The sequence below is a fragment of the Equus przewalskii genome, chromosome 27 (genome assembly GCF_037783145.1).
Source record: "Equus przewalskii isolate Varuska chromosome 27, EquPr2, whole genome shotgun sequence".
NCBI lineage: Eukaryota > Metazoa > Chordata > Mammalia > Perissodactyla > Equidae > Equus > Equus przewalskii.
In genome coordinates this window covers 30,038,303-30,058,016 of record NC_091857.1, presented here as the reverse complement: position 1 = coordinate 30,058,016, position 19,714 = coordinate 30,038,303, and the positions used below count along the sequence as shown (strand labels likewise).

Here is a 19,714-nt window from a genome sequence, read left to right as displayed (position 1 = left end):
CGCCCCGCCCCGCCGGCGCCCTCGCCTCACGCCTGCGGTCCGCGCCCGGCTCCCGCAGCTGAGGTGGAACCGAGGACGCCCGCCCGGCCGCGGCGCCGCCGCCTCGTCCTCTGCGCGTGCGCCTGGAGTCGGGGAAGCCGGTGAGTGCGGTCGGCGCTCTCGGGCTCGCGGGGGGTTCGCGCGCGTGGGTAGGCGCCCCCGGCCCGCCCGGCCCGGCCTCTTGGTGCGGAGGGGCCCTCGGGTCACCCGGCGGCCTGCGGGGCAGGGGCCTCCGCCTCCTCCTCCGGACCCGCCCGCGTCTTCGGGCAGACGGTGGCCGTGACGCGCGGCGACCCGTCCTCGGCGGGCAGGGACCTCGCGGTCGGACGGCTTCGCCGGGAGGTCTGGAAGGGGTTCCTCTCGGGTCCGCCCGCTTCCTGGGGCCACGGGCCGGGGAGAGACCGCGTACGGCCGCGCCGGGCGTCGGGGCGAGCCGGGGACGCCGCGCCCTCTGCACCGTCGCTGGGGGCGCGTCCGTGTCGTCGGACTTTTCCGACCCGGTCCTTACGAGCGAGGGACTGAGGTGGGGAGAGGAAATGGGAGAGGATCACCGTTCCTGGGGAATTACTCATCGGGCGTGGAGTGTCCCTTCAGTTGGGTGGCAGCAGAGTCGCCCCTGAAGTCGTGGTCGTGGTGCTGGGAAGACCGTTTTGATTTTGAAGCAAGATATTGGCTTCCGAGGTAATCGCTGGGAGGTGCTTAATCTGAAAGGTGCATATGTGACCTTTTTAAAGTCCAAGCAGTGATGAGATCGACTGTGTGCGCCCTCCCCGCTGCTGGTGCCGTGTGTGCGTGCGTGTGTGTGTGTGTGTTTGGGGGTGGTCAAGCCTCCGATTGTGTAATCAGCGTTATGCCTCTCAAAGACGTGGATGTCTCTTCTTGGAGTGTCCCACCCCTTTTCTCAAACTCTTCACCTGCCTGTACTGTAAGTCCCTTTTCTTGACAGTTCCCGAGCCTCTTTCTCCCAGGCTTGTCCCATTTCTTTTCCATCATCTTCAGTCACTTCTTATTTGTCTTCTCTTCTTTCAGACCTGCGTAGGTTTCAGACGTAGAACAAACGTTAAACGTTCTTACCGATAATAGTGTTGCAAGACTCTTCCTTCTTTTTTTTTTTTTTTTAAGATTTTATTTTTTCCTTTTTCTCCCCAAAGCCCCCCGGTATTCTTCGTTGTGGGTTCCTCTAGTTGTGGCATGTGGGACGCTGCCTCAGCGTGGTCTGACGAGCAGTGCCATGTCCGCGCCCAGGATTCGAACCGACGAAACACTGGGCCGCCTGCAGCGGAGCGCGCGAACCCAACCACTCGGCCCAACCACGGGGCCAGCCCCAAGACTCTTCCTTCTTAAGGTGAAAAGAGTTACCTTGATTATTGATGTCTCAGGAAAAGCAGGTTTAATAAGAGCAGGGGGAGGAGATCGTTTTCGGAGACACGCCCTCTCTTTTCCGTCCTCCTCTGGCGACCAGCATTAGGCCACCTTAACTGGCCAGTCTTTTCTGAATTCACTTCTGGAGTCCAAGATAAAGAACTTATTTATTCGTATTTGCTCCTTTTAAGTGATTACAGTAATACATTAGATTGTAATTTTTTTTTAATTTTACAGAAGAATATCAAGTAAAAAGTTGGAATTCCTTGTTTCTTCACTTTGCGTCTTCCACATCCCCAATTCCGCTCCCTGGGAGGAGATCATCCCATTATACTGTTGGGCAACTGACTTAGTGTAAGGACACCTTGCCGTTTCAGCATGTGTGCATCGAGCTCATTTTTAAAATGCTGCGTACTATGCCATTGTTTGGGTGTATTCTGATGTATTTTATGGGTCCCTTACTGATGGACATTGTGGTTGTTTCTGGGTTTTAGCCATTAACAGCCTTGCTGCATGAAAATCTTTTTGGCATTGGAGGATACGTTTCAGGTAGATAATTTAAACAGATCATTGTACTTCAGTATAATTTTAATGCTCTTTTCACCAGGGATCTTTTTGTGACTTAAAAGATTTTGTAATTTAAAGGCAGTAGCTAATTCTGTTTGATTTAAATGCATTTCGTAGAATCTTTGTGTCCTTTTATATTTAGAGACTGGATCAAGGAAATTTTGAGGACCAGGCTAAGTGATGGCGAATTTACTCACCTTGTTACCACTTACTGGTGTTGACTTTAGGGTTATATTGACTCAGTTGATTGGCTTGGCAGGAATGAATAGAGAGGGCCTTCAGGAAGAGAAAATGTGAACAGACCATATTTTGTGTAATACCGTCCGGTGGTAATTCCCTTGAATAGTCAACAGTAACAAAAATTCTTGTTCTCTTTTTAAATGTTTCTTTAATGTGAAGTGTATCTCAGGCACAAAAAATGTGTGTATAAAGTACATATATATAATTTAAAGAATACTTTTGCAGTGATCATCATTGTATGTACGACTACATTAAGAAACAAAACATTTATGTCTTTCTTCCAGAGATAGGCTCTATTCTGATTTTTTTGGTTAATCTTTCTCTCTTTTAAAAATAAGCTTTACATGTATGTATGTTTAGACATGTATACTTAAATGCACGCACACACACGCATCCTAAATGATATATTTAGTTTTGAATGAGTAGTGTTAAAAACACTTCCCATACAAATAGATACTGAGCATGTTTCTGAGTTTTATTTAGTTGTTACTGAGAGTGCCACAAGGAGCTGGTTTGAAGAGGATTTAAGGAATAGATATTTTTGTGGTCTGTAGGGAAAGGAATGTCTCAATAAAATTGCTGAGTTAGATATAATTGGTTAATGTTCCACAGGGCAACAAAATCATAATACCTTTGGGATTAATCTTTTCTACCAGGCTAAAAAATCATAACACCTTATTAATTTCTGCACTTAATCTCGTATCTTACAAACTGTAAGCTATGTCTTTATTAACAGTGGATTTCTCATTAAATAAACTGTGATAACAAAGTTATTTTCCCCAGAGCACAGCTCAGGTCCAAAAAGGCTTATTACAAAATGCCAGAGCTTTCAAGACTGGAGATTAAAATTTTGTTACATAATTCTAAGCACAAACCTGACTGTGTAAGGACAGGACAATATTGTCACTATTAGATGAAGCCTTTCAGGAAAAGATGAGCAGAACAGAGTGGCTTCCGCCTTCCTGACTCTTTGCAGGGGCCGTGTCTGAGGAGGTCAGTGGGCAGTGTTGTGGGCGAGTCCTGGGAAACAGGGTTCACCACCGTCAGGGCACCTGGAGGGCTCCAGTGTGACCAGGTCCTGGAAGGACAGCAGAAATACAGTCAGAGGGACTGCGCCGCTTGGTGTTTTCTGCCTTTTAGCTCACCGTGGCCTGCCTGCAGTTATCAGGGTGAGTCAAAGCAGAAACCTTCTGTGAGGGAAGTGAGTGGCCTCTGCTGATGGCGGCTGCAGGGCTTGGAAGGCGAGCAGGAACTGCATCAGCAGATGATCAAGATCAAGCCAAGCCCAGCTGAGTACAGATAGGAGTGGATCTGGGCCAGGTTCACGGGGCATTCAGTCCTCAGGTTAAATAGCTGGTTTAGCAGCTGGGACATGTCTGTCTCCAGTTACACTGCCTCAGTCTGGTCTGGTTATCCTCCTTGTCTCGGGCACAGCTGGATTCTCTTCAGTTCTGCTGTGTTGGATCTTTCTGGGATTCTCTTTTATTGATTTACTCTCTGGTGGCACTCATACCACAGAAGCTTATTGACAAGAAGAGTTACATTTTTTGGAGGCTTTGCCTGTCTGAATATGTTGTGATTCTGTCCTCATGCTCAACTGGATATTTTGAGTGGTAATAGAATTTTAGTTGGAAATAATTTTCCTTCAGAATTTTGAAGTATTGCTCCATTGTCATCTTGCTTCCAGTGTTGATGTTGACAATTCCAAGCTATTATGATTCCTGATCCTTTGTATGTGACCTGTTTTGTTCTCTCTGCAAACTTATGGAATCCACACCTTGACCCCAGTGTTTTGAAATTTAAAATGATGAGTCTTAGTGTGGGTCTGTTTTGATCCATTAGATTGAGTATTTAACGGGCCCTCTAAATCTGGAAATACAACTTCTCTTCTGGGGCAATTTTCTTGAAGTATTTTGTTATTTTCTCCCTTCTCTTTTCTCTGTATTCTCTCTTCTGAAGCACCTGTTATTTAGATATGAACCTGTTTAAAAGTCTGAATTTTCTTACCTATCGTCTTCTGTTTTCCGTCTATCTACTTACTGCTAGATTTTCTTAACTTTTCTTTCCCAATGCTTCTATTTGGATTTTTAAAAAAATTTCCACAGTCACGTTTTTAGTTTCCAAAGGCTATTTTTTAGTCTCTGAATGTTTCTTGTGGTAGCATCCTATGCTTGTTTAATAGATAAGCATGTTCTTTTATCTCTGAGGTTATAATGATTTTAAGTTTTCTTTCTCTGCATAGTTTTCCAGCTTCCTATCTAGAAGGAAAGGATCTGGCTGCCGGTCTCCTGAGCCAGAACAGAGGAACAACGGTCCCTTATGTCCAGCTTTCAGTATGATACCTGCATCTTCCATTGTGCCTGGTATCCCCCAATCCAGAACACACGAAATAGAGAAAAAAACCTCAGACTTCTGCCAGGATGTGGAAGAAGCAGTTGCTAGCACCTGAAGAGAAAAGGGACAGGATCTGGGCATCTCCCTTCTGACTGCTCCCCCAGGTCCTTACTGGGTTGCTTCTTAGCCCTCCCCGCTGCTGGCTTGGGAATTCAGCTTTCTTGCGTGTGTTGAGTCAGTTACCATTGTCCATCTGCTTTCCCGCTTGCAAAATTTTCTTGATCTTGCCTCCTCTTCTGTTCTCCCTATCATTAGGGGTTTATGACTTTTTAAAAACTCCTTTTATTGTAGTTTTAGTGAAGTTTCAGAAGGAAGCAAAATGAGATGCTTATGTACGGTCTGCCATCTTTACCCAGAAATAGTAATAGTTTTTCTTGACCAAAGAGTGATAGCAGTACTACCAGGAGCAGAGTGCCCTCTACAAAGCAGTCATATGTATGTGAACCATCTTTTTGGCAGGTAGTGGTTGATGGTATTGAGTGATCACATGTGCTGGACACTGCTATTCTTACTAATTCTCACTTCCTGAGGGACATGCTGTCATCACCCTAGGAGACCAGTGCCTAGGGAAGTTTAAAGCTCCAACAGCGCCTGGCACATAGCAGCTATTCCATGAGGAGTAGAATGGATAAATGAGCCTGGCCAGGCAGGCACAGCTGGGAAGTGCTGAATGTAGGAGGGGGCCCAGGCCAGTGCTAACCCCAAAGTCGGCACTTTCAGCTGCCTCTGTGGTGGCTAAAGATGGAAGATGATCCTTGGTACTTCAAGGTGTCCACTTCCTTTGAGCCCTTTGGAAATATTCTTACTGAGGCCTTTGCTTTCCCAGTACTGCTTACCAGGAGGGTTTCCTTTCACCCGTGTGGGTTGAAAGCTGTGACCTGGAGCCAATTTCTCTGAACTGGGGAGTAGACCATTTACTGAGCAATCCCAGAGGATGCAGAGTTGCCTGAGCAGGGCTCCTGCTGGGGAGCCTAGGTAAAGATGGCCTCAGAGACTGAGTGGAATTTTGCCATGGCTGGATCAGCTCTTGGATTTGTAGCAGTCGTCTGCGTTCAGGTGGCAATTCATGATAGAATGCCTTTCTATTTTTTCACTTTTTATTACAAAAAGTTTTAGACATACAGAAAAGTTGAAAGTAGATTCAATATTTTAACATTTTGCCATATTTGCTGTATCATTTTTTCTTTGCTTAACCATTTGATAGTGTGTTGCTGACATTGACACTTTACCCCTACGTATGTGAGATTGCGTCTGCTAACCAAAAGTTCGTTCTCTTTACATAAGCACAGTTCTGTCATTATCACATCCAAGAAAATAATTCTGTAACATCCTCTAATGTCTGGCTTGTTGTATTTCTCCAATTGGCCCACTGGGCCTTAAAGGAAATTTTTTTTGAAGCCAGGATCAGTAAATGCGTACAAATTTCACTTGGTTTGTTAAGGTTTGACATAGATGAAATTAATGATGAAATCCTTTGAAGTTTCTAGCTCATATTGCTGTTGGAGGCTGCCTCAGTGCTGGAGAGGTGATGATGCTTAGAATCTTGGCAATGGAAGGGACTCTTGAGGTAATTTGGTGCAGTGATTCCAAAACTTTGTGAGGATTAGGTTTACCTGAGGAGTTTTAAAAAATAGATAACCTGGTTTTAGTCTTGACATTCTGATCTTTGGGAAGGTGGGTTCTAGTTGCCTTTTTTTCTCTTAAACTCTCCAAGTTACTATGAAGTTAGCCTGGCACTGGTCCGTGGACCTGTGTTTGGAAACCACTGATTTAGTCCATCCTTCTCATAGGCTGGTGTCACACAGCTAGAGAATGTCAGAGCTGGTACTGGGAGCAGGGTTTCCCATGCTCATTTTTTTCCCAGACATTATTTGAATACCATTTGCCAAGCATACGCACAAAATAATTGCTCTACGATTGATGTACTATTGTTAAAACAAAACAAAAACTGCTCATGAAAGCATTTACACTAATTCTGCTTGGAGAAGAAAATGTTTGATGTGTATTCTGAAGGTTGAGTTGGGAGTTTGCCTGTAGACAAGAGATGTGTATATATATATATATATATATAGTATAGATATATAGAAAATTTAGCAATTTGCCTGACAGTAGGTATTGAATAAGTATTGGCTCCCGTCTCCCTTCTCTTTCTTTGTGGCTGGAGTATAGAGTGTCAAGATAGTGAGATAAGAAATCTATGTTAGGGGAAGATTGTAAGTACCCTGTATATTTTGGACTTTATCTCACAGGCTGTTGGAAGTTTTTCTGTGAATGGTGTGATCCAATCTTGAGTTTTAGAGAGAAAATTCTGGCAGAATATGGACTTGGGGAGCAGGGAGGATGATTTTAAGAAATAATATATTTAAATATATTGTCACAACAGAATTTATTTCTTTCACCAAAATGATGTTTCTTATTATCGGCTTCTACAAATTATCAGTTTAAATAAACCTAGGTATAAAGTTGACTGTATTTGTTTTTGTGACAGGAAAGTGAGATATGTATTGCATTTCAAAATTCGAAGGCTATGGTAGTTAGATTCAGTTATTCAACAAGTGTCTGAGTGCCTGCTGTGTGCCAGGCACAGTGCTAGGCTCCGGGAAGACTACAGTGAGCAGAAATGGACTTGGACTGTCCTTCATGGATCTTGCTCTCTCCATGGGGAGGTAGGTATTAAATCATAAGATTAATAATGAAATACTTAGGGGGTTAGATCTGATCGTGGAGTCAGGAGGTCATGAAGTCAGTTTTTGTTTTTCACTTGGATTATTTCAACAGCCTCTTCACAGGTCTCTCTTTCCACTCTTACCCCTGCAGTCTCCCCACAGCACCCTTCGGGATCCTTTTAAATGTAGTCACTCCGCTCAGAACTCTTCTGGCTCCCTATTTTAGTCAGTAAAAACCAAAGTTCTCACGGTGGCCTGTGTAGCTCTCTAACTACGCTTCCTTGCCCCTGTTACCTCTCTGGTGTTGTTTTCTCCTGCTTTCCCCTCTCACTCATTCCCCTGGGCCACACTGGCTTCCGTGTTGCTCCTGGCACAGTAGCCAGGCACTGCCTGAGGCCTTTGCCTGCTGCTCTTCTCTGTCGGATATCTGTATGGCTGACTCTCTGCCCACCTCCAAGTATTTGCTCAGCTGTCATCTTCTCGGCGGGGCCCACCTTGACCACCAGTTTGACCCTTCAACTGGCCCCACTATGGCCTGTACTCCCAATGCCCCTTACTCTGCTGTGTTTTTTCCCCCATGGCACTTACCACTTTCTAACGTGGTATATAATTTACTTCTTAAGTTATGTTTATTTTCTCTCCCCCTTGCCTGAAGCGCCATGTAGCCAGTGCTTTTTATCTGTTCATTGATGTATCTTAAGTGTCCAGAACAATGCCTGGCATGTAGTAGACACTCTGTAAATAGATGTTGAATGAATGAAGGGAAAGCTGATGTTTGAGTTGAAAAGTGACAACGAAGCTGGCATCTGGCAGTCTGAATAGGAGTTAACTTGGTGAGCTCGGATGGAAGGTATCATACAGAGGGTGTGTGGGTTTAGATGGCGCAGTTTAGCAAGCATGAGGCAGTAAAAGAGAACCCAGGATGACTGGAGGAAAGAGACAGGAGAAAATGTTATCAGAGAAAGCTGGGACAAGTAAGGGCTGGCTGTGCTATAGAGTTTTGTCTTTAGCTTCAAACAAATGGGAAGGTAATTAAGGTTTTAAGCAGGAGGGTTTGTGCTTTTTTTAAAATCATTCCAGCTGCAGTATGGAGAACATATTGATGGGGGCAGGAGTGGCTGTGGCTCGACCAGTTGGGAGGCTGCTCTACGGGGACAGGTGAGAGAGTGGCACTCAGGTCATGGTGGTGGAGGAGATGGAGAGAAGGTAGACTTGGGAGGTATTTAGGACGCATAATCAGATAGTGGATTGGAGTAGGTGAGAAAGAAGTTACAAGGATGACGCCTGCGTTTCTGCCTTGTACAGATGGATGGATGGTGGTTTATTCATTGTAGGGGATCCTGGAATGGAATCAAGTTTGGAGGAGGAGATCAGGAATTTGGGTTTGGAATGTTGATTTGGGGGTGACTTTCAGACAGCCAGCGGATGTCAGGCAGGGAGGTAGTTGGATGTATGGATCTGAGACTGGATATCGAAATCCGAATCAACTGCACAGAGAAGCTGTGGCAGGGAGGATTCACCACATAATTCACGTTTGGAATAACTAAAAGTTGTTAAGGAGGGGCTGGCCCCGTGGCCGAGTGGTTAAGTTCGCACGCTTCGCTGCAGGCGGCCCAGTGTTTCGTTGGTTCGAATCCTGGGCGCGGACATGGCACTGCTCATCAAACCATGCTGAGGCGGCATCCCACATGCCACAACTAGAGGGACCCACAACAAAGAATATACAACTATGTACTGGGGGGCTTTGGGGAGAAAAAGGAAAAAAATAAAATCTTTAAAAAAAAATTAAAAAAAATAAAAAAGTTGTTAAGGATATGACTGGGGGAAGCTATGTAGTTATAAAATTAGTCTCGTCAAAAATCTGTTCTCCCTATCTTTTACTTTGGTTTTTAGATTTAAATCTTTTACCAAAATTGGTGGCACTTAGGATATTTTATTTTTGTTATATGTCAGAAGGCAGATAAGCATTCCCTGAGATTAAGTATGTAAAATGTCTTTTCCAAAAGTACTTAGATCTCTGAATAATTCATGCTGTTGGATTTTAAGGCCTATAAAATATTCACACTGTGAGTACCTAGAAACCAGATTTATAGCAACCCCAAAACTGTGTTCTCCAGACTCCTTTGACAAGATTTGAATCAGCAGTAATCACCACGATCTTGCAGACCTCATTGGACTGCGTTCTTGTATCTCCAATGATCACAGTGTTCCTCTAAATTGGGGCTGTTTCTCTTCCACCTTGTTCTTCTCGCTCTCTTCACCGCAGTCAGTGCAACAATAACGTTCTCCTCATGAAGTCTGAATGCGAGAAATGCTGTGAAACTGTGATGAGCAGCGGTATAATGTAAAGGTCATGAGCACAGATTTTGGAATCAGATCTGAACTTCAGTGAAAATCCTGGCTGGCTTCCTTCCTAGCTGTGTGACCTTGGGCAAGTCATTCTCTAAACCTTTTCAGTAATATGAGGCAATAATAGTAACCGCATTAGAGTATCCGTGAGGATTCAGTGGAATAGTCCACGAAAGGAGTTTTTCTGAGGGTAGAATGGAGTGGTCTGTAACCTGTAAGCACCCTATAACTAATAGCTAGTAGTAGTAGTAATAGTGGGGCAAGTGTAGATTTTGTTTTCATTTCATTTGAGTCAACTTGTTTTGCTCTGGCTGTGTAGACCTAATGTCTTAAATGATATTTCTATTTTGTTAATCTCCTGATTTTTGTAACAGATAATTGTAATTTAATTTTAAGAAGTGTTAATTGATTTTTCTCCTAGTTTGTAAATCCCTTAATGATGAGGGCTAAGTTTTATTCATGTTTATTTTCCCCACACTGCCTTACTCGTAGGAGTTGTTCTGTGAATATTCAGTACGTGCTCTAGAGGAGTTTTGTGCTGATTCAGTACTCTTCTGTGTGTCGGTTCCTGTAGTGCCTGGCACACGGTAGTTCAAGGAAGGAATGAGTGGGAAGAGGTGAGCTCTGAATTGAGCCTCACTCTTCTGCCGTGTTTTCTCCCAGAGATGCCAGCTGCCCTTATGACTTCAGTTACCACTTAATTACTGCGAACCTCTAATCTGTGTTTCTGTCTTAAGCCACTCTTTCACTGGTTTCTGTACGTTTGTGGTATGTACGTCTCCACTTGAATGTCCTTCTGTCATATGCATGTGACATTATGCATAATATATCACACTTAAACTCTCGTCTCCCATTCTCCCCTTCTTGTTTTAGTTAGTGGTGTCTCACCAACTGTTGGCCACCCAACCATAGTCGTTCTTAGCCCCTCCCTGCCTATTGATAATACCACTTTAATATTTTTCAAATAAAAACCCTTTTGTTAGCTTGTACCAATATGTCCTTAGGCACGTTCTCCGTATTCTCTTCCTGTCTGGAATGAGGGCAGATGTCTTTAACATTTCTCTTCAGTCCCTCCTCCACACTCCTGGCACTAGAACTATCTTTCTGAATCACATAGCTTATCTTGTTCCTTCCCTGCTTACAAGCCTCTGGTGGTGCCCTCTTGCTTAGAGCAGAGGTCTGCAAACTATGACCTGTGGGCCAAGTCTGGCCTGCTACTGGTTTTGTAAATGAAGTTTTATTAGCAGACAGCCATGCTCCTTTGTTCACGTATTGTCTGTGGCTGCTTTTATGCTATGGCAGCAGAGTTAGTTGAGTGGTTGTGACAGAGGTTGTTTGGCGTGGGAAACCAAAAACGTGTACTGTTTGGTTCTTTACAGAAAAAGTTTGCTAATCCCTGGCTTAGAGTATAGAATTCAGACTTGAGTGGGCTGAAAAATCCTTCACAGTCTTATTCCAAACAGGTTAATCATCATCACCTTTTGAAATAACTTAAACTCTACCCTCTTCTTTTCTGGGCCTACATAATTTTGCATGTTTTATTCCTTTTTCATCTGTCAAACTCCTATTCATGCTTCAAAACTCAGATAAATTTGTTCTTCCTCTATCAGGTTTTATTTCCTGGCAAATAGTATCCTGTAACACTTTTTTCATATTTCTGTTATACCACTTTTGTATTATGGCCCATAGTGAATGTGTATTATAGCACATATTGTAAAGCAATTATTTGTTCTTCTGACAGTGTCCCTAACTAGACGATTCTCTACACTGAGTGTCTGAATCGTTTTTATCTACGCACTGCCTAACACTAGTAGCATTTAGCAATTAGTGAAGAGATGGATGAACAAACAGACGGTAGTATAGAAGTTTGATTAAAGGAAAAATTTGTGAATTAGATATGTTATTTGGGACTTTGATGCATACGGAAATTGCTCAGATCATGTTGGTGTGTAGTAATTGTTTTCTCTTCTTGGTTTTGCAGATGTCCTTTGGTTTCCCAAACTGAATTTTTGGAAATGAAATTTTGACAGTTGAATCACTTAAAATGCCCTATAAGAAGGGTTTATATTTTCTTTTATAGGGAGTTGCCTCTTTTAGTAATAGGAATAATTGCTATAAGACTTATGAGTCAGACTAGCAATCCATTAGTTTGGTTCAATAATCTTGTTTTTTTAAAATTTTAAAATTTAAAATTTAAAATTTTTTAAATTGACGTTATGATAGTTTACAACCTTGTGAAATTTCAGTTGTACATTATTATTTGTCAGTCATATTGTAGGTGCACCATTTCACCCTTTCTGTCACTCCCCAATCCCCCCTTTCCCCTGGTAACCACTAATCTGTTCTCTTTGTCCACGTTTGTTTATCTTCCACATATGAGTGGAGTCATACAGAGATTGTCTTTCTCTGCCTGGTTTATTTCGTTTAACATTATACCCTCAAGATCCATCCATGTTATTGTGATGGGACAATTTTATCCTTTTTTATGACTGAGTAGTATTCCATTGTATATATACACCATATCTTCTTTATCCAGTCATACATCGATGGGCACTTAGGTTTCTTCCACATCTTGGCTATTGTGAATAATGCTGCGATGAACATAGGGGTGCATAGGTCTCTTTGAATTGCTGATTTCAAGTTCTTTGGACTGATACCCAGTAGTAGGATGGCTGGGACATAGGGTATTTCTATATTTAATTTTTTGAGAAATATCCATACTGTTTTCCATGGTGGCTGCACCAGTTTGCATTCCCACCAGCAGTGGATGAGGGTTCCCTTTTCTCCACAACTTATCCAACATTTGTTGTTTTTTGTTTTGGTTATTTTAGCCATTCTAGCGGGTGTAAGGTGATATCTTAGTGTAGTTTTGATTTGCATTTCCCTGATGATTAGTGATGATGAGCATCTTTTCATGTGCCTCTTGGCCATCTGTGTATCTTCTTTGGAGAAATGTCTGTTCATATTCCCTGGCCATTTTTTGATCAGGTTGATTTTTTTGTTGTTGAGTTGTGTGAGTTCTTTATATATTATGGAGATTAAGCCTTTGTCGGATATATGATTTGCAAATAATTTTTCCAAGTTGGTGGATTGTGTTTTTGTTTCAATCCTGTTTTCCCTTGCCTTGTAGAAGCTCTTTAGTCTGAAACTTCATTTGTTTATTCTTTCTATTGTTTCCCTTGTCTGAGAAGACATGATGTCTGAAAAGATCCTTTTAAGACTGATGTCAGAGAGTGTACTGCCTGTATGTTCTTCTAGAAGTCTTATGGTTTCAGGTCTTACCTTTAAGTCTTTGATCCATTTTGAGTCTATTTTTGTGAGTGGCATAAAAGAATGGTCTATTTTGGGGGCCAGCCCCATGGCCGGGTGGTTAACTTTGAGCTCTCAGCTTCAGCGGCCCAGGATTTTGCTGGTTCAGATCCTGGGCATGGACACGGCACTGCTTGTCATGCCTCGGTGAGGTGGCATCCCACATGGCACAACTAGAAGGACCTACAACTAAAATATACAACTATGTACTGGGGGGATTTGGGGAGAAAAAAGCAGAAAAAAAAAAGAAGATTGGCAACAGTTGTTAGCTCAGGTGCCAATCTCTAAAAAAAGAAAAAAGGAACGGTCTATTTTCCTTCTTTTACATGTGGCTGTCCAGTTTTCCCAACACTGTTTGTTGAAGAGACTTTCTTTTCTTTACTGTATGTTCTCAGCTCCTTTGTCGAAGATTAGCCGTCCATAGATGTGTGGTTTTATTTCTGGGCTTTCAGTTCTGTTCCATTGCTCTGTGTGCCTGTTTTTATACCAGTACCATGCTGTTTTGATTACTATAGGTTTGTAGTATATTTTGAAGTCAGGGATTGTGATGCCTCCAGCTTTGTTCTTTTTTCTCAGGATTGCTCTAGCAATTTGGGGTCTTCTCTTGCCCCATATCAATTTTAAGATTCTTTATCCTATTTCTGTGGAGCATGTCATTGGGATTCTAATTGGAAATGTGTTGAATCTGTAGATTGCTTTAGGTAGAATGGACATTTTAACTATGTTTATTCTTCCAATCCATGTGCCTGGAATGTCTTTCTATCTCTTTAGGTCGTCGTCAATTTCTTTCAGGAAAGTCTTGTAGTTTTCATTGTATAGGTCTTTCACTTCTTTGGTTAAATTTATTCCAAGATATTTCATTCTTTTTATGCAATTGTGAATGGGATTGTGTTCTTGAATTCTCTTTCTGTTAGTTCGTTGTTAGACTATAGAAATGCTACTGATTTATGTAAGTTGATTTTGTATCCTGCAACTTTGCTGTAATTGTTGATTACTTCTAGTAGTTTTCCAATGGATTTTTTAGAATTTTATATGTATAAGATCCTGTTGTCTGCAAACAGTGAGCGTTTCACTTCTTCATTGCCTATTTGGATTCCTTTTATTTCTTTTTACTGCCTAATTGCTCTAGCCAAAACTTCCAGTACGATGTTGAATAAGAGTGGTGGTAGTGGGCATCCTTGTCTTCTTCCTGTTCTCAGGCGGATGGCTTTCAGTTTTTCCCCATTGAGTATGATGTTGGCTGTGGGTTTGTCATATATGGCCTTTATTATATTGAGGTACTTTCCTTCTATACCTATTTTATTGACAGTTTTTATCATAAATGGATGTTGGATCTTGTCAAATGCTTTCTCTGCATCTATTGAGATGATCATGTAGTTTTTGTTCCTCATTTTGTTAATGTGGTGTATCACGTTGATTGACTTGCAGATGTTGGACCATCCCTGTGTCCCTGTTAAGTCCATCTGGTCTAGTTTTTCATTTAATTCTACAATTTCCTTGTTGACTTTCTGTCTGGATAATCTATCCATTGGTATAGGTGGGTTGATGAGGTCCCCTACTATTATTGTATTATTGTTAATATCTCCTTTTAGTTTTGTTAATAGTTGCTTTACGTACTTTGGTGCTCCTATGTTGGGTGCATATATATTTATAAGTGTTATGTCTTCTTGGTAGAGTGTCCCTTTTATCATTATAAACTATCCCTCTTTGTCTGTCTTTACCTGTTTTGCATTGAAGTCTGTTTTGTCTGATATAAGTATGGCAACACCTTCTTTCTTATGTTCACTACTAGCTTGAAATATCGTTTTCTAACCCTTCATTCTGAGTCTGTGTTTGTCTTTGGGGCTGAGGTGTGTTTCCTGGAGGCAGCATATTGTTGGGTCTTGTTCATTAATCCATCCAGCCACTCTGTGTCTTTTGATTGAAAAATTCAATCCATTTACATTTAGAGTGATTATTGAAATGTGGGGGCCTAATGCTGCCATTTTATCACTCCTTTTCCAGTTCTCCTGCATTTCCTTTGTTTCTTGTCCCATGAATTTCGGACTACCAATTCTGTTAGGTAGTTTTCTGTGTTGATTTTCTTCTTATATGTAATTTGTGTCTCTGTTTTAATTATTTGTTTAGTGGTTACCATGTGGTTTATATAAGACATCTCATAGATGAGATAGTCTATTTTCTGATAGCCTCTTATTTCCTTAGACTAAGCTGGTTCCATCCCTTTCCTCTTCCCCTTCTAGGTTGTTATTGTCACATATTTTTTTCTTCTTGTGTTGTGAGTTTGGGTTAAAATGACAAAATTGTATTTATTCTTGGTGTTTCCCTTCCCTTTATCTTTAATGTTTTACTTAAGCATTTGCTAACCTGTTCTGATGGAGAGCTGCAGTTTTCTGATTTTGTCTTTCTGCTTATCTCCTTTGCTCAGGGTTTTGTAACCCCTTTCCTTTTCTTTTTTTCCTCAAGTATGAGGGCCTTCCTGAGCATTTCTTGTAAGGGGGGGGGGGTCTTGTGGCAAGGAAATCCCTTAACTTTTGTTTATCTGGGAAAGTTTTTATTTCTCCACCATATTTGAAGGATATTTTTGCTGGATAGAGTATTCTTGGTTGCAAGTTTTTGTCTTTCAGAGTTTTGAATATATCATTCCACTGTCTCCTAGCCTGTAAGATATCTGCGGAGAAATCTACTGACAGCCTCATGGGGTTTCTTTGTAGGTTATTTTCTTCTACTTTGCTGCCCTTAATGTTTTGTCTTTGTCGTTGACTTTTGCAAGCTTCGCTACTGTATGCCTTGGGGTTGCGCTCTTTATATTGATAAAGTTTGGAGATCTATTAGCTTCTGTCACATGGATATCCAGCTCTCTCCCCAGGTTTGGTAAGTTCTCAGTTATTATTTCTTTGAACAAGCTTTCTGCTCCATTCTCCTCTCTTCTCCCTCTGGGATACCTATAATCCTTATGTTGCATTTCCTAATTGATTCAGATATTTCTTGGAGAGTTTCTTCATTTCTTTTTAGTCTTAGTTCTCTCTCCCCTTCTATCTGAAGCACTTCCATATTCCTATCCTCCAGACTGCTAATTCTGTCCTCCATAATATCAGCCCTTATGTTCAGGGAGTCCAGATTTTTCTTAATCTCCTCCATTGTGTTTTTCATCTCCAGCATTTCTGATTAGTTCTTCTTTATAGCATCAAGCTCTTTTGTAACATAGCTCCTGAACTCATTGAGTTGTCTATCTGTATTCTCTTTTCACTCATTGAGTTTTTTAATGATAGCTATTTTGAATTCTTTTGTCATTTAGGTTATAGATTTCTGTGTCTTTGGGATTGTTTTCTGGGTACTTATCATTTTCCTTTTGTTCTTGAGATTTAATATATTTTGTCATACTGCTTGATGGCGTGAATTTGTGCCTCCACATAGAGATGGAGTTTGGTTACTGCTTCCACTTGCGCTTGGGAGGGGGCAGCAGCTGTGTAGTCTGCACCGACCAGGGTCCCTGTCAGCTGTTCCTGACTGAGCCTGGGCCCCTCCTTGGGGCCGCAGTCACCCTGTGGGGTCTCCCGTCAACTGTGGGAACAATCACACGGGGGCTTCAGGTTGCTGCCACCTGCTGCCACAGACCCACCTAGACACACTGCCTCCTTAAGGGACTGCAGCGGTGTTATGGGCTTTTGCAGCAGCTGGGAGCTGGTTTGCCCACACTTACAGCTCTGCCACCATCTGGTCCTGCTGGATCTCTCTTGTTCACTGTAGGTGCAGCAGAGCTATGGGCATCTAATGCAGCTGGCAGTTAGCTCGTCTGGCTGTACCACTTCTGCTCTTAGGTTGCCCAGCCTTTGTGCTTGGTGGGCGGGGCCTCTCCACTAGGACCAAGTAGAGACTCTCCCTGGGCGCTGTGGGACTGTGGATTTTCCTCCGGACAAAGGAGCAGTCACTTTGGGGCTCTGGATTGTCCTCACCCATTCACATGTTCCTGCTGGATCTCACTTGCCCTCTCAGGGCCACAGCAGAGCTATGGGTGTTTAATGCACCTGGTACATAGCTCACCCAGCTGAGCCACTCCTGCCCTGAGGTCGCCCAGCCTTAGTGCTTGGTGGGTGGGGCCTCTCCACTAGGGCCAACCACAGACTCTCCCTGTGGCCACTGTGGGACTGTGAATTTTCCCACTGGTCCACAGGACAATCATGGGGGGCTTAGGGCTGTAGTCACCTGTTTCCACAGTTGCACTGATGCACACGCCCGTCCTCGGGGCTGTGGCAGTGCTGTGAGCCTATCAGCCAGGAGAGAGTCACTCTCAGGTCCTAGGCTGTCTGGGGGCCAGAGAGTTTTCACCTATCTCCACCTCCTCCCCAGGGGTAGTCCATCCATCTTCTGATGTATAGCAGCACGGGCCTCTCAGGCGTCCTGAGGTGCTGCGTGAGTATCCTCCGTTGATAATGAATGTCCATTTAGTTGTAGTTTGAAGGGGGAGAGATAAAGAAAACCACTCACTCTGTCATGTTGCTGAGATCACTCCTAATCTTGTTTTTTTTTAATTGATACAAGCATCAGTTTTGTGGGAGAGTATACCAATAATTTACTTGAGCTCAAAAAAATCTTTGTAAGTTTGTTAAAAGCAGTTACAGACATTACATCATGTATGAGGTTTCTCAACAGGCAAGAAGAATCAACAATTTATTGTGTTAATTACGATAACTTTTTAAAACTGTATTTAAAAAAATGTGATTCATGCTCAGTGCAGCTAACTTGAAAATAGACGAAAAAGCAAAACAAACACATGATCCCATGACCCACGTACATGACAGTATTATGTAAGCACTGGTGTTTGTCCTCCAGTATTTCTACATATGTATGTGTTTACATTTGTATACTGTTAATTCTTTTTTCTAAAAGGGAAGTGATGCTATACAGTTTTAATGATCTGTTTTCACGTAGTCATTACAATTTACTCATGCTATTAAATGTTACTCAAAAATAGATTTTTTAATGTCTGCATTAAGTAAACTATTTTGCATAATCATTTATTCTCTTATTGAACATTTAGCTTTTCTCTAGGTAGTCTTTGCCTTCATTAAGTCTCCAAAGACCTATCATCTTATATTAAATCTAGTGTACTTGTTTGTACTTTAAGCCAGGGAGCCAGTGTTAGTATTGTTAGTTTCCATTAAATCAAGACTGTGTCATGATAAAATATGCTTATCTTTTGGTAAATATCAATAATAAAACCCACATGAAAGTCAGTCTTCCCCGTCGAGAGTGTTAGTTTTTAACACGTGAGCCCTTTCCCCTCACTTTGCTCTCCTAAGTGTTTACCATAGTGCTGGGGCTCTTGGTGCCTCGGCTCCTTTTCTCTGTGAAGTTCTTCAGTTGGTTTCCCGTTACAAGTCAGTGAAACCCCAGATCTCTCATGAAGTCCATGTTAATCCGAAATGTGATCTGGCCCTTACCGGTCTCTCCTCAAACTTATTCGAAGCCACTTGCTCCACTGACTTAACATAGCCTGATTCTTTTTGGTACCAGCTAACTCTTCCTTGCTGGTACCGAAGGGACTTTGGGGCTTTGTGTACAAAGTTCCCTCTCCCTGCCCTACTTCTTTTGCTTCTCTTTAACCTAATTAACTTTACTCAGCTTTTGAATTTCAGTATGTTTTACAATTTTGCCAAATGTTACCTATTCAGAGAGGCTTTCCCTGACCACCCATTCTAAAATAGATTTCCCCTTTATTCTTTATTAGGATGCTGTGCATTTCCTTCTTAGAAATTATTTATATTACTTTGTTTGATGTTTTTCAGCCCCAACTCGTCCCTGACCCTCCATCTGAAGCCCCAGGAGGGAGTAGATTATGACATATCCGAAATCGGTGTGTGGAGATAGTAATATATTTTCTGCTTATAGAAGTATTTATAATAGGTTATTATATGGGAAATGAATTTTGTAATAGGAAATAAGACTTATGTTTTAACCTTCAGACATTGTCTTGTATTCATGATAACCTTCCCTGTACTTTCTTTTAATTAGTTAATATTTAATCTTTGATAATAGTTCATTACCGTGCCTGCAGAATAGCTTGATAAAACGTGCCCATCGTGCATACAGGGTAAGACTTTAATGCAACTAAAGCATATCTGAATGATAAAATTTTAAAAACTTTCCCTGGGTAAAATTTACATGCTGTAAAATATACAGATCTTAAGTGTACACTTCAATGACTTTTGATAAATTTGTGTACTTGGATAACCACTATCCTACTCAACATATAGAATATTTTGGGGCCAGCCCCATGGCCTAGTGGTTAGGTTCATGTGCTCCACTTAAGCAGGCCAGGGTTTCACCGGGTCAGATCCTGGGCACCGACATGGCACCGCTTGTCAGGCCATGCTGAGGCAGCATCCCACATAACTCAACTAGAAGGACCTACAATTAGAATATACATCTATGTACTGGGGGGCTTTCCGGAGAAGAAGAAGGAAAAAAAAGAAGATTGGCAACAGAGCTTAGCTCAGGTGCAAATCTTTAAAAAAAAAAAAAGATATGGAACATTTTCATCACCCTAAGAAAGTTCCCTTGTAGTCAGTCCTCAGGCAGCCACTGTTCTGAGATCTGGGACCATTGATTAGTTTTGCCTCTTCTTAAACTTCATTTAAATGGAATCATGCAGTGTATACTCTTTTATCTCTGCCGCCTTTCACTTAAATCATGTTTTTGAGATTTTTTTTCTGTGTGGTTATCAGTTCATTTTTTTGTTGCTGAGTAGTATTCCATTGTATGAATCCATCATAATTTGTTTATCCATT

The 19,714-nt window shown here is 41.9% G+C and overlaps 1 protein-coding gene across 16 annotated transcripts in view; it reads left to right on the top strand.

Moving 5' to 3' along the window:
* TMEM50B (transmembrane protein 50B) overlaps window positions 1-19,714 on the top strand; it is a 50,485-nt gene continuing 30,771 nt past the window's right edge. For 2 of the 16 annotated variants that reach the window (XM_070597687.1, XM_070597692.1), the window contains exons 1-2: window positions 20-140; window positions 18,713-18,780. In XM_070597687.1, the coding sequence (XP_070453788.1) occupies window positions 18,763-18,780 (18 nt within the window). In that variant the 5' untranslated portion in view covers window positions 20-140; window positions 18,713-18,762. Of the gene's footprint in view, window positions 751-1,643; window positions 1,756-3,128; window positions 3,378-3,694; window positions 3,822-7,090; window positions 7,269-18,712; window positions 18,781-19,714 lie in introns of those variants that run through there. The other 14 variants (XM_070597694.1, XM_070597689.1, XM_070597691.1 and 11 more) reach the window with 14 other exon arrangements.